The sequence below is a fragment of the Scyliorhinus canicula genome, chromosome 13 (genome assembly GCF_902713615.1).
Source record: "Scyliorhinus canicula chromosome 13, sScyCan1.1, whole genome shotgun sequence".
Taxonomy (NCBI): domain Eukaryota; kingdom Metazoa; phylum Chordata; class Chondrichthyes; order Carcharhiniformes; family Scyliorhinidae; genus Scyliorhinus; species Scyliorhinus canicula.
Genome location: NC_052158.1, coordinates 155,613,485 through 155,628,294, shown reverse-complemented (window position 1 = coordinate 155,628,294; position 14,810 = coordinate 155,613,485). Strand labels below are relative to the sequence as shown.

Below are 14,810 nucleotides of genomic sequence, written 5' to 3'. Positions count from 1 at the left end.
GGTCGCGCACCGTAGTGTCCTGGACATTGATCTTCAATTTCTAGAGACCCCAGGAACGTTGGCAACCCAATACAGAAGCCCCCTTTTCTTTAGGCAACATACGTCCATTATAAACCCAATGTCCTTTCGGAAGGACCCAGCTGCTGTCTTTAGTCCTGCAGTCTGAGCCTCTATATGGCTCCAGTCCCACACCAGTTTGGTTCATGCCTAGCTGCCCAGCTCAAGGCAGGAGGGCAGTAAATGCCCACCGTCCTGGCAATGGTTTTTCAAAGTGGAAATCAGAATTTGCAAGACGGATAGAACATAGAACAGTACAGCACAGCACAGAACAGGCCCTTGATGTTGTGCCGAGCAATGATCACCCTACTTAAACCCACATAACCCGTACACCCGTAACCCAACAATCCCCCCATTAACCTTACACTACGGGCAATTTAGCATGGCCAATCCACCTAACCCGCACATCTTTGGACTGTGGGAGGAAACCGGAGCACCCGGAGGAAACCCACGCACACATGGGGAGGACGTGCAGACTCCACACAGACAGTGACCCAGCCGGGAAACGAACCTGGGACCCTGGAGCTGTGAAGCATTGATGCTAACCACCATGCTACCGTGAGGCCCCTTGTTCTACTTTACAATGGGTTAGACCCAGCACCCCAATCATTTCCCACGCTCACTGATCCTGGTTTTTGTCTAAAGCATGTTTTTTTTAAAAACTTATTTTTTCTTAAAAAATAAAAAGTAAAACCTGCAATGTTGCAAATCAGAGTTGCAGTTAATTGAGAGCCACTTGTTGCAATTTCGCAAAAGGTACACAACTTCCATCCTCGAGGGATTTCCCCCTTTTCTTAAAGCAAGGGGGGAATTAAATAGCAATATGTCGAGAGTGGATGGACATGTTGAGTTTGAGGGCGGTGGCGGCTTTAAGAGTCTCCGGCGCAACATTGTAACACGCTTGTTGATTCGAGGTCAGTTTCAATTGTCAATGCTCCAGGTCGATTTCATTCATCAGACAGAGAGAGAGACAGAGAGAGACCATGTTCAGGGGCAGAACCTGCAGGCTGGGAGGCTTGTAAAGAGCTACCTGAAAATAGCTCAACGTCAAAAAGAAGGGAGGAGAGGAGAGAGGAAGGACAGTGTGTGAAATCACCCTTGGCTTTTTTTAAATTAACATATTCTCTCTCTCTTTCTCTTTCTCCCCCTCCCTTTCCATAAAAAAAACTACTGGAAGATGGCGGCTCTGAACGGAACAGGCATTAAGCCTTGTTCCAGTGCAGCTAAACCACTGGTGGAACTGGACTTCAGGTCTGGGGCAAGGATCGAGGACTTGAACAGGCTGATCCAGGAATTCACCAAGCAGGATCAGCGGGAATACGATGATCACAGAGCCCTGGAAATCCACACCGCCAAGGATTTTATCTTCTCCATGCTGGGTGAGTAATTCTGTATCAGAACCCAAAGTACAGCTCCGACTGGTACTGTGCCGATCAAAGCAGCCGGAGGACCCGCTTTAATATTTAAAGGTCACCTTTTCGCCTTCCAAATTGTGATTTTTAGTTTGTGTCTGTGGATAATCCAGTATTTTGTTATTCATTGGGAGCTTCAAAAACCCACCTCGATTGTGAACTACGGCGATATTTATTTAAAAGGGCAATGCTGATTTTTTAAAAAACAAAATAATCATTGCAATCTGTGGAGTTTCATTCCAGTGGGCAATGTGGGAGGAAATACATTTCAATTCTCCGTTTTTGTCCCTCTCCAACTTATCGTGTTGAAGTTGGTGAGTTGTGCTCCCCAAGTATTCCTCTTTTTTTTAGTCCAGGATTATCTTTCAAATCAATTCACACTGGCACCAAATTGGCTGGAGGGCAATAATGCAGAGTTACAAACCAGACCCACTGCTGTACTCCAAGGAGGATTGTATGACATATCCCATCGGATAATGATCCCTCGTCCCTACTGAGAGCCAATTACAGTCTGCACAGATTCTACCTCCTAATGACGTTCTCGAGATTCACTCCTCCATCCACCCTTCACTCATTAGTTTCCTGCTGGTCAGTGACAATGTGAAATTCCTTAATTGCCTGTCTTGCACTCCACCTGCAAACGCTAGGTTTTTAAAAAAGACTCCCCATCACTGCCGAATTCCGTCTCTGTGAAGTAGCCTTGGGAACGTTTTCAGATACAGGACTGCATCTGATAAATGAGATTCTATGTCCCACATCTTATTATCCACTCTGGGCAGTTCTGTACCACTCATAGCTTGGGTGATGAATATCATTTCTAAGTGTAAGAATGTGAGCTGCTCCCTTAACACCCAGTGTCACTGTAGAAATAGGCTAGCAGTTAAGAGGGGGAAGTCAGTCTGCTAACTGCAATTTGTAAATCATAGAACATCAATTTGTTTCCAATTGATGTAGAATCTATTAGTTTCCGCCTTTTAGCCAGGTATCCATTTCACTGAAGTGCCTCGGCATATTTTCCTGTGTTGATAGCTGAATTTAGATCAATATTATCACTGTTACCTAAATTATCAAGAACCTAGGCGACAACATTGCACCAGAATTAATACAACGGCAATGGGTTCAGTGCATGAGTGCCACACCTGGCAGGATAACGCTGTCCCACGTGGGGCAGGAGCTTCCATCCTCACCTGCCATGAGCTGATGGTAGCACAGTGGTTAGCACTGTCGCTTCACAGCGCCTGGGCCCCAGATTCGATTCCCGGCTTGGGTCACTGTCTGTGGGGAGTCTGCACGTTCTCCCCGTGTCTGCGTGGGTTTTCTCCGGGTGCTCCGGTTTCCTCCCAAAGTCCTGAAAGACTGTGCTGTTGGGTGAATTGGACATTCTGAATTCTCCCTCTGTGGACCTAAACAGGTGCTGGAATGTGGCGACTAGGGGCTTTTCACAGTAACTTAATTGCAGTGTTAATGTAAGCCTACTTGTGACACTAATAAAGATTAATTATCATTATTATTTATGGCCGCTAGTTTTGTTTTTTCCCCACAAGTGGCGACGCCTTCAAAACAGTTGTCCGATCAAACGCTATAATTTTGATCACCCCTTAGCCTTCTCCTTTTCTAGTGACAAGAGTCGCAGTCTGCTCAATCTTTCCTGACCTTCCATTTAGACAGTAAGGAGTCTTACAGCACCAGGTTAAAGTCCAACAGGTTTGTTTCAAACACGAGCTTTCGGAAGCTCGTGTTTGAAACAAACCTGTTGGACTTTAACCTGGTGTTGTAAGACTTCTTACTCTGCTCACCCCAGTCCAACGCCGGCATCTCCACATCATGGCTTCCATTTAGACAGGACTTTTTGTAACTTAAGGCCTTGCCAAAATGCTTGAGAATCAATTGGGTTGCTCTTGTTGAAATGTCATGATGTGGAGATGCCGGCGTTGGACTGGGGTGAGCACAGTAAGAAGTCTTACAACACCAGGTTAAAGTCCAACAGGTTTGTTTCAAACACGAGCTTTCGGAGCACGGCTCCTTCTTCAGGTGAATGGCTACGTTGTTGAAATGTAGCTGCCCTTCTAATATAGGAAATATGGCAGACCACAGCAAGCTCCCACAAAGAGCAATGGGATAATGAGCAGATAATCTGACTTGGTCATGTTGGTGGAGTGATAAAAATTGATACGAGGAGAACTCCTCTGCTCCTCTCCGAAATAGTGACCATGGGATCATTCACCTTCACGAAGTGGGCAATCAGGCTTCAGGTTTAATGCTTCACCAAATGTTGTGATGCCTCCAACAGTTAAGCATCTTGTTATTTAATTGCAGTCTGTTGAGCATTAAGAAGGATGGAGTACAAACTACCCTTCCCCAACCCACGCACCTTTCCTGGAATGCCTTCCTTGATCCATGCTCCAAATATCCGGAAATTGTCTCGAAATTCCCCACCAAGTTTCTCCACCCAAGGTGAATGTTGGAGGGTATGTGGTGCCGATAGAACTGATCCCAGGGATCACCCGATCCCTTTGGGAGAGGGAGATATTGGAAATGTGTATTTATAGAACGTGCGGGTGATCATTCCTATACGGTTGTGTGGGGTGGGGACTGTGTATACAGAAGCACTGTGGCCGTGACCGGGTGATGTTACTGAGCGCAGCCTAACGAAGGAGCAGGTTTAACACTCTACTTGTGCTGCAGTGACTCTCGTTCCTGCTCTCGATGTTAACTCGGCTCTGCCAACAGGTGTCAACTTTTTACACTGACTTAAAGATAAATCTCCTGGACACTGTGCAGGCAACACCTGGCAGAAAAATCCAAGAGAGCGGTTACAACCTCATTTTCATCAAACATTTCTATTAATTAATTATAAAACTATAAAGTTGGGTCAGAGACATTGATTGAAATGGGCAGTCATTGGATGAAACTACAAGGAGCACATCCAATCAGAATCTGTCATGCTGTGTGGCTCCTGACACCCCCATCCTGGATTTGCTGTTGGCAAAAGGACAACTGGGAACAGCCAATAATATGAACCTTAATCGGCAGTCTGGTTTTTTTTTGTGAATTATGGTGAACCTTTAACCCCCCCCCCGACCCCCCAAATTTCCTTCTCTCATACAAGCAAGGAGTGGGAGGAGGCCATTCAACCCCTCAATTCTGCTCCACCATTTCATAAGATAATGGCTGATCTGATAGTGACCTCAAACCTGTATCCCACCGACCCCCAATAACCTTTCACCTTCTTGCTTACCAAGAATATATCTACCTTTGCCTTCGAAATATTCAAAGACTCTACTTCGACCACCTTTTCAGGAAGAAAATTCCAAAGAGACTAGGAGCGACCGACGAGAGTTCTTCATCGGCATGAAGAGGTTCGAAAGGGCAGGTGTAGATAGATCATGGTTGATCTGTACCTCAATTTCAAATCCTGACTCTTCCTTGGAACTCTCTTCCACAAACAAATGATTTTGGGTCAAATGTAAACTTTTAAATCTGAGTCTGATTTTTTTTTCAAAGGTACTAAGGGATAAGGGGCAAATGCAGGAATGTAGTGCTACATGAAAATGAAAAGAAAATCGCTTATTGTCACGAGTAGGCTTCAAATGAAGTTACTGTGAAAAGCCCCTAGTCGCCACATTCCGGCGCCTGTTTGGGGAGGCTGGTACGGGAATTGAACCGTGCTGCTGGCCTGCCTTGGTCTGCTTTAAAAGCCAGTGATTTAGCCCAGTGCTAAACAGCCCCTTCACAGATCAGTCATGAATGGAGGAACAGGCTTGAGGGGCTCGATGACCTCGCCCTACTCCTATGTCCCCACTGCTCAGACTCATCACTGGACAATACTGGGTGGGGTGGGGGGTGGGGTCCGAGTCCGACTGGACTTTTAATGTTCTTGAGGTCCCGATTCACAAAATGTGCTGAAGTGAGCTCGCTCTGTGACTGATTTAAGTGAGATGATGCACCATACGTGTGTGTGTGTGTGTGTGTGTGTGTGTGCGCGTGTGTGTGCGCGTGTGTGTGCGCGTGTGCGTGTGCGTGTGCGCGTGCGTGTGCGCGTGCGCGTGTGCGTGTGCGTTCTAATAATGAAGGGAGGTTGGGTAGACTGCACATCTTAAAGCCGAAGAAACAGCAGAGAAATGATAAAAAATGTTTAGCTGCCACTTTTCAAGGGTGGATCAGAGTCGGAAGATCATGTCGAGAATTTGAGGTCACGGCCAGTATAGTCCTGGGCTGTAAGGCATTTAGTTCACCTTAGTGTAACCTTAAAGTTAACAATCTCAGGATTGTGCTGTTATTTAAAATGATTTTATTGAATTTGCATCACAAGAACATAAGAACTAGGAGCATGAGTAGGCCATCTGGCCCCTCGAGCCTGCTCTGCCACTCAATGAGACCATGGCTGATCTTTTGTGGACTCAGCTCCACTTTCCGGCCCGAACACCATAACCCTTAATCTCTTTATTCTTCAAAAAACTATCTATCTTTATCTTAAAAACATTTAATGAAGGAGCCTCAGCTGCTTCACTGGGCAAGGAATTCCATAGATTCACAACCCTTTGGGTGAAGAAGTTCCTCCTAAACTCAGTCCGAAATCTACTTACCCTTCTTCTGAGGCTATATATTATTGGGGGGGGTCGGCAGGTTACAGATTAAATGGCGGAGCACGCTTGAGGGTATGAATGGCCTACTCCAGCTCCTTGTTTTATGTTCGTATGAATACACTTAAATTCTTTGGAATTCACTGCGGTGCTGAAGACCCGGGTTCGAATCCCGGCCCTGGCCGTGCGGAGTTTGCACATGTCTGCATGTGTCTCACTCCCACATCCCAAAGATGTGCTGGTTAGGTGGATTGGCCACGATAAATTGCCCCTTAATTGGGGGAAAAAAAAAATAATTGGGTACTCTAAATTTTTTTTTAAATTCTTTGGAATTCAGCCAGATTGATTTACGTTTAGTTGTACAGTTACTTGTCACTCTGTGTGTTACTGAGAGAATTAGCGGAGCAGAGTTGAATTGTAGAGTCATTACAGCTGGAGGCCATTTCGCCCATCAAGTTCATGCTCGCTCTCTGAAGAGCAATCCAGTCGGACCCCCCCCCCCCCCAACCCACTCCACCCCATAAAACTGCAAATGTATTTCCCTCCGGTGTCCATCTAATGTCCTTTTGAAATCATTCATCGTCTGCTCCGCTCCCCCGCCCCTCGTAGGCAGCGAGTTCCACATCATTATCACTCGCTGTGTTTTTCTTTTTTAAAAAAAAAAAGTTCTTCCTCATATTCCAAACTCCATCACTGCCCAGAAGTTTGAATCTGTGTCCTTGCTATGTGACCATCAGCTATGATATTATTGCCGGGCAGAACAGGCTCGAAGGGGTTGAGTTGCCTTCTCCAGTTATGTGTGTTCATTGAACTGTCAAAGCCTTCAGCTCGGGTTCTTTCTGACCTCCGCACTAAACAATCCAGCTGGCACTTTATGATGGTGTTCCCCTTGTTCAGGGCTCCTCTTCCAGAGGAGAATCATTTTTCTATCTCCCTCTATAGCTTCTGTAATGTTCTTGTCAGATGGCCTGACTTATTGCAAGAACACTTGTCGCTCAAGCTATAAACAATTTATTAACATTAACTGTGGGTAATCTATACACAAAACAATTGATGAATAACAGTATTAACATGCACAAGCAAGCTCTCCCTCCAGCCAGTCTGAGGTCACCTGACTTGACCATCACTTGTATAATAGTGAGACTCCTAGTGGTCAGTCGGTGAATTACAACACAACTATGATATCCCGACAGCTACCAAATTACTTTATCATTTTAAGCAGCTCCAGTAGTTCAAACTTCTGAACTACACATTTTCTGAAGGGTTTGATGCATTGTTTAGTTCTTATGAATAATTAAACCCTTCAGCTTCCCATTCCAATGTTCTTGCTGCCTCTTTTGAATCTAGGTACCGACTTTTTGTGTGTAGTGGCATTCTGGTGCCTTGCCCAAGTGGCTGCTCTTCATGTCTGAGGCTAAAAAACTGAGGGTCGATAGACTATTCGACTGTGAGACCATCACGGCCAGGTCTTGTCCTCAGACATTCACATGCACTTGCCAACAGGTGTGGCTGCGTAAGAGTTCAGGAGCACAAACTCCACCTGATCTCTCCGTTCTGTACTCTGAGGAGTTTGGAGAGCAGTTCGGCGTTCCCCTCCACAGACATTGGCTAACTTGACACACATTGCAAGGCCAGCCCCTGTTTACTCTTCAATCCTTTGCTTATGAAGTATCCCAAAGAATCTCTTCTATTCCCCTCAACATTCCTCAAAATGCTGTGTTTTGCAAGTTCCAGAATGTGGCCAGAAAAGCACCGTCTAGGCTGATGGTCCTGGTGCAGGTCTGGGGGGGGCGGTGGGGGGAGCGCTGGGGCGGTGGGGGGAGTGTTGGGGTGGTGGGGGGGTCCTGGTGCAGGTCTGGGGGAGTGCCGGGGCGGTGTGGGAGTGCTGGGGCGGTGGGGGAGTGCTGGGGGGGGGGGGGGTCCTGGTGCAGGTCTGGGGGAGTGCCGGGGCGGTGTGGGAGTGCTGGGGCGGTGGGGGAGTGCTGGGGGGAGGGGGGGTCCTGGTGCAGGTCTGGGGGAGTGCCGGGGCGGTGGGGGAGTGCTGGGGGGAGGGGGGGTCCTGGTGCAGGTCTGGGGGAGTGCCGGGGCGGTGAGGGAGTGCTACACTATCATTGGTGCTGTGTTTTGGATGAGATGTTAAGATCCAAGGCCCTGACAGCTCCGTCGGGTTGATATGGAAGACCCCACAATCTGTATTTTGAAGAAGAGTGGAGGAATTATCTCCAGTGTTCTGCGCTACAGACAACAGTGACCACATTTGAAAAATACTTTTTTTTTACTAGAAACAGTTTGGGACCTCGGGTTGTGAAAGGAGTTACTAGAAATGCAGATTTGTTATTGAAAACTCAATTGAGACTCTTATTCCCTGGATTCCCAGTCCAGTAATATAACAGCAGCGCTGTATGCAGCCTTATTTGCTGGTTTGCAATTTGCTGCTCAGTTTGCCAAGAATAATTTCCCAAAACGTTGTTCATTATACGCGGAGTGTATTTATGGCAGCCGAATTCATGTGGATCGGGTGCCAGATAAAGGACGGGATTTTGTTCATAGTTGCTGGTATAAAGTGGTGATTGTCCTGCATATTGGGGCAGGAATGTCAGAGTTGGTGATGTGAAAGGGGATTAGATTAGATTGTGTACACATTCCTGCAGTTCACAAAACAGTGATGAAGTCAGCCATTGAGCTATTGTAGTGGGCTGTGTGCTGGGAATGGGTGTTGCTGGGGCAGGGTGGGGGGGGGATGTGTGATTACATGAGCTCTGCTGTCCCCCTCCCTGTACGCCATACTTTCTCAATGGGATTAAAACCAGCACACACTATATTCAGTTTCAGCCAATTCACTGTCACAAAACTTCACATCGAATGGCACTTATACTTTATTTCATGTCAAAAAGAACCTTGTCGGAATGAGGTACTTTTGAAATCTAGTCACTGCCGAAATGTTGTAATCAGAGCTTTCTGAACGAGTTTGAAATCATCACCTCAAATTAATCCATCACCACCAGTTATACAGTGACAGACCCGCCCCTACCAGTACTGTACCCCAGTGTTATACAGTGACAGACCCTTCCCCACCAGTACTGTACCCCAGTGTTATACAGTGACAGACCCGTCCGCAACAGTACTGTACCCCAGTGTTATACAGCGACAGACCCATCCCCACCAGTACTGTACCCCAGTGTTATACAGTGACAGACCCGTCCCCACCAGTACTGTACCCCAGTGTTATACAGTGACAGACCCGTCCCCACCAGTACTGTACCCCAGTGTTATACAGTGTCAGACCCTCCCCCATCAGTACTGTACCCCAATGTTATACAGTGACAGACCTGTCCCCACCAGTACTGTACCCCAGTGTTATACAGTGACAGACCCATCCCCACCAGTACTGTACCCCAGTGTTATACAGTGACAGACCCGTCTCCACCAGTACTGTATCCCACTGTTATACAGTGACAGACCTGTCCCCATCAGTACTGTACCCCAGTGTTATACAGTGACAGACCCGTCGCCACCAGTACTGTACCCCAGTGTTATACAGAGACAGACCCGTCCCCATCAGTACTGTACCCCAGTGTGTACAGTGATGGACCCAGCCCCACCAGTACTGTACCCCAGTGTTATACAGTAACAGACCCGTCCCCACCAGTACTGTAACCCAGTGTTCTACAGCGACAGACCCATCCCCACCAGTACTGTACCCCAGTGTTATACAGTGACAGACTTGTCCCCACCAGTACTGTACCCCAGTGTTATACAGTGACAGACCCATCCCCACCAGTACTGTATCCCAGTGTTATACAGTGACAGACCCGTCCCCACCATTACTGTACCCCAATGTTATACAGTGACAGACCTTTCCCCAGAAGTACTGTACCCCAGTGTTATACAGTGACAGACCCGTCCCACCAGTACTGTATCCCAGTGTTATACAGTGACAGACCCGTCCCCACCAGTACTGTACCCCAGTGTTATACAGTGATAGGCCTGTCCCCACCAGTACTGTACCCCAGTGTGTACAGTGACAGACCCGTCCCCACCAGTACTGTACCCCAGTGTTATACAGTGACAGACCCGTCCCCACCAGTACTGTACCCCAGTGTTATACAGTGACAGACCCGTCCCCATCAGTACCTAACCCCAGTGTTATACAGTGACAGACCCGTCCCCACCAGTACTGTACCCCAGTGTTATACAGTGACAGACCCGTCCCCACCAGTACTGTACCCCAGTGTTATACAGTGACAGACCCGTCCCCACCAGTACTGTACCCCAGTGTTATACAGCGACAGACCCGTCCCCACCATTACTGTGCCCCAGTGTTATACAGTGACAGACCTGTCCCCAGCAGTACTGTACCCCAGTGTTATACAGTGACAGACCCGTCCCACCAGTACTGTACCCCAGTGTTATACAGTGACAGACCTGTCCCCACCAGTACTGTATCCCAGTGTTATACAGTGACAGACCCGTCCCACCAGTACTGTACTCCAGTGTTATACACTGACAGACCCATCCCCAGCAGTACTGTACCCCAGTGTTATCCAGTGACAGACCTGTCCCCACCAGGGTTAAAGTCTCGGGTTTATAGAACCCCAAAGTGTTTCATGGAGTTCACCTGACCCTTAACCTTGAATTTATTGTGGTTATGGGCAGCACACAGGCCTGCCTTTCAGGTGTTCATAGAAAATAAAACATACAGTGCAGAAGGAGGCCATTCAGCCCATCAAGTCTGCACTGACCCACTTAAGCCCTCACTTCCACCCTCACTTCCACCCTATCCCAATAACCCCTCCTAACCTATTTGGTCACTAAGGGCAATTTATCATGGCCAATCCACCTAACCTGCACGTCTTTGGACTGTGGGAGGAAATCGGAGCACCCGGAGGAAACTCTCACCCAGACACGGGGAGAACGTGCAGACTCCGCACAGACAGTGACCCAAGCCGGGAATCGAACCTGGGACCCTGGCACTGTGAAGCCACAGTGCTACCCACTTGTGCTGCCCAACGTATTGCAGACATGGGTGACCTGTTGGTCCCATGCCAATAGCAAGCTCACCAAGGAGCATGACCTTGGGCTTGCACGACCCAGCCAAAGTCACCGCTGTCTCAAGAGAGCAAACATGCCGGGGATCGCTGCAGACTGGTCTACCTCCATACTCAGCACTCTGTCTTTCCAGGAGATGCCCAATATTCGGCTGAGGGAGCAAAGATGAAAGCTGCTCAGCCTCTTCGCTTGGCTTGCATGAGGTGACCCTGTCTTGCTCCTGTAAAGGAGAGAGCCGAGAAACACGCCTGGAACACACGGAGCTTCGTATTTTTGGTCAGTTTGCTGTTGGTCCACACTGAACTTTTCAACTTTTGACACGACAGCTGCAGCCTTGGCAAACCTGTCGTTTATTTCGGCATCGAGGGACATGTTGCTGGCGGTTGCTCATCCAAGAGATGTGAAGCAGTTGTGACCTCCAGAGCGTGAGTCTAAAAGGTTCCTCAAATGCTGGAATGGGCATTATGGGCGCTGGCTTTATCACTGCTTGAGGTTTCCCTATCACTTGACATGTGTGACATGATCAACAAAATTTAACGACATCTTTATGTAGTCCAGGCCAATAAAAATGTTTTTGGATTTTAGCTTGCGTTTTCCCTACTCCCAAATGACCTCCCACTGGTACCTCATGTGCTACACCTCCTTTCTATACCCTACCGGCAATACTACTTGATGAACTTCTGCCCACTTTTCATCCGCCTGCATATGTAAAGGTCTCCATTTTCTCATCAAGACATCATTTTTACGGTAATAACACTCCAGCATACACTCAGATTCCTCTTCCGTGTATGCTTTCTGATACATCCGTTTTATTTCTACATCTTTCTGTTGTAACTCCGCCTATTATCCTGAACTAAAACTATCCGCCTCATCCTCCACCTGTTCTTGTTCTTTTTCAACCATCTGATCAAAAATCGTTTCTGATAATTGCACTTCAACTTCATCTTCACTCTTTGATTTCTCCTCTCTTGTCTTAACCTGTGACTTTGCGACCCTGTTATTCCACAATCCGGAAAAATCCCAGGATATTCGTCCTTCAACACTTTTGTCTGATTTTCCACTGGCTTATCAATCACAGTAGGCATCACTCCCACATGCGATCCAGTTATATCATTACCCAAGATAAACTGTATTCCTGGACAAGATAGTTTCTCTATTACTCCTACTACCACTTCCCCACTCTTCACTGGACTTTCCAACCTTACCTTATATAATGGAACGCTACTCCTCTCGCCCTGAATTCCACATATTACCACCTTTTCTGGCAACATTCTTCCCAAACTACATCCCTCCTTAGCTTCACTTGGGCTTTCCTTTACCACTTTAACAAACCCCACTGTCTTATCCTGTTTTACCACATCAGCCTTCCCAGTGCTTTTCTTCAACCACCAACACTGTGACTTTACATGGCCTAGTTTACTGCAGTGAAAACATTTGAAACTTTTCATCTCTTTTCCACCCTCCTGGATTTATTTTTAAATCTGAGGTACATTCTCCTTATTATCTCCCATCATATCACCTTTACCTTTACCACTTGAGTATTTCTCATGTCCCCAGTTTCTATCCCTCACAGGCTGAAACTGATGTCGGAATCCAAACTTTGATTTATGAACTAATTCATAATCATCTGCCATTTCTGCTGCTAATCTCACAGTTTTAACCCTCTGCTCTTCCACATGAGTTCTCACTACATCAGGAATTGAATTTTTAAACTCCTCCAAAAGTATAATTTCTCTGAGAGCTTCATACGTTTGGTCTATTTTCAAAGCCCTTATCCAACATTCAAAATTACTCTGAGCCTTTCAATCTCCATGTATGTTTGACCAAATTCTTTCCTTAAATTTCTAAACCTTTGTCTGTAGGCTTCAGGCACTAGTTCATATGCACCTAAGATGGATTCTTTCACCTCATATGACCCAGATACCTCCTCCAGTAGTGATGCAAACACTTCACTAGCCCTACCTCCCAGCTTTGTTTGAATCAGCAATACTCTCATGTCCTGTGGCCATTTCATTTGTTCACCCACCTTCTCCTCAAATGAAATGAAAACAGCTTCTACATCCTTCTCGTCAAACCTTGGCAATGCTTGGACATATTTAAATAGATCCCTGCCACGCCTTCGACTGTGACGCTCTTTTTCACTATCCTCATCACTATCATCCAACTGTACGTTTCCCTTTACACCTGCCAATTTTAACTGACTCAATGTTTCATGGCCATTTTCTGAAGTTCAAACTCTCTCTCTTTCTATTTCCTCTCTCTCTCTTTCGTATTCAAGCTGCTTTTATTCTTTCTCATGTTCCATTTGTTTAATTTGTAACTGAATTTTTTCCATTTCCATGAGTCGCACTGTATCTCAGGCAACTTTAAATAATTAGCCACTGCCAAAATTACCTCATCTTTTTGCATTTTGTCAGGTAATGTTAGTTGCAATGTTTTTGCCAAATCTAAAAGCGTGTTTTTAGTCTCTGTCCATAAGGTACTGCGTGTGACCGTCTTCACCACCAGAAACCTCAGAGCTTCTGAAAGAGCCATTGTCCACAGCACACTCCCTACATAAGCTGAAATACCACACCAGAAAAGCACCCACAATATGCTCACCCCTCACTGTCTTTAAGTTCACTCAGCCAATCCAATAGATAGACTTTTATCCTGGACGAGCCCCCAATTTGTTAAAGTCCGGAGTTTAGAGAACCCCAAAGTGTATCATGGAGTTCACCTGACCCTTTACTTTGAATTTATTGTGGTGATGAGGAGCACATGGGTCTGCCTTTCAGGTGTTAGTCAACAGAGTGTTACAGTACTTTTCACATTAATGCAATGTTTGTTCATGAAACCAGTCAACACTTTATAAACCCACAGTAAACATCTTAACAACTATCAACATCATAAATCCCCAAAGAATACAGCACGCTATAGATAACCCTTGATAAATTCCCAAACAACATCCAGAAGACAAAAGACCCTTTTAACACAGAGATCAGGTTTAAATTCACTAATGAGAGCAGTTATACCTTTTGAAATCACCCAAATGAACACTTTTTAGCTTGTAGAGAGATACATGCACATCACCACCAGTATTGTACCCCAGTGCCATACAGTGACAGAACCGTCCCCACCAGTACTGTACCCCAGTGTCATACAGTGACAGAACCGTCCCCACCAGTACTGTATCCCAGTGTTATACAGTGACAGACCTGTACCCACCAGTACTGTACCCCAGTGTTATACAGTGACAGACCAGTCCCCACCAGTACTGTGCCCCAGTGTTATACAGCGGCAGAACTGTCCCCACCAGTACTGTACCCCAGTGTCATACAGTGACAGAACCGTCCCCACCAGTACTGTACCCCGGTGTTATACAGCGGCAGAACTGTCCCCACCAGTACTGTACCCCAGTGTCATACAGTGACAGAACCGTCCCCACCAGTACTGTATCCCAGTGTTATACAGTGACAGACCTGTACCCACCAGTACTGTACCCCAGTGTCATACAGTGACAGAACCGTCCCCACCAGTACTGTATCCCAGTGTTATACAGTGACAGACCCGTCCCCACCAGTACTGTGCCCCAGTTATACAGCGGCAGAACCGTCCCCACCAGTACTGTATCCCAGTGTTATACAGCGGCAGAACTGTCCCCACCAGTACTGTACCCCAGTGTTATACAGTGCTAGAACCGTCCCCACCAGTACTGTGCCCCAGTTAT

The 14,810-nt window shown here is 46.7% G+C and overlaps 1 protein-coding gene across 1 annotated transcript in view; it reads left to right on the top strand.

Moving 5' to 3' along the window:
- Window positions 1–811: 811 nt before the first annotated feature.
- The window catches only part of LOC119976556 (protein MB21D2), a 50,740-nt gene continuing 36,741 nt past the window's right edge, over window positions 812–14,810 (top strand). Inside the window, exons 1-2 of the mRNA XM_038817135.1 lie at window positions 812–971; window positions 1,235–1,436. Coding sequence (XP_038673063.1) covers window positions 1,235–1,436 — 202 coding nt within the window. The 5' untranslated portion in view covers window positions 812–971. The remainder of the gene's footprint in view (window positions 972–1,234; window positions 1,437–14,810) is intronic.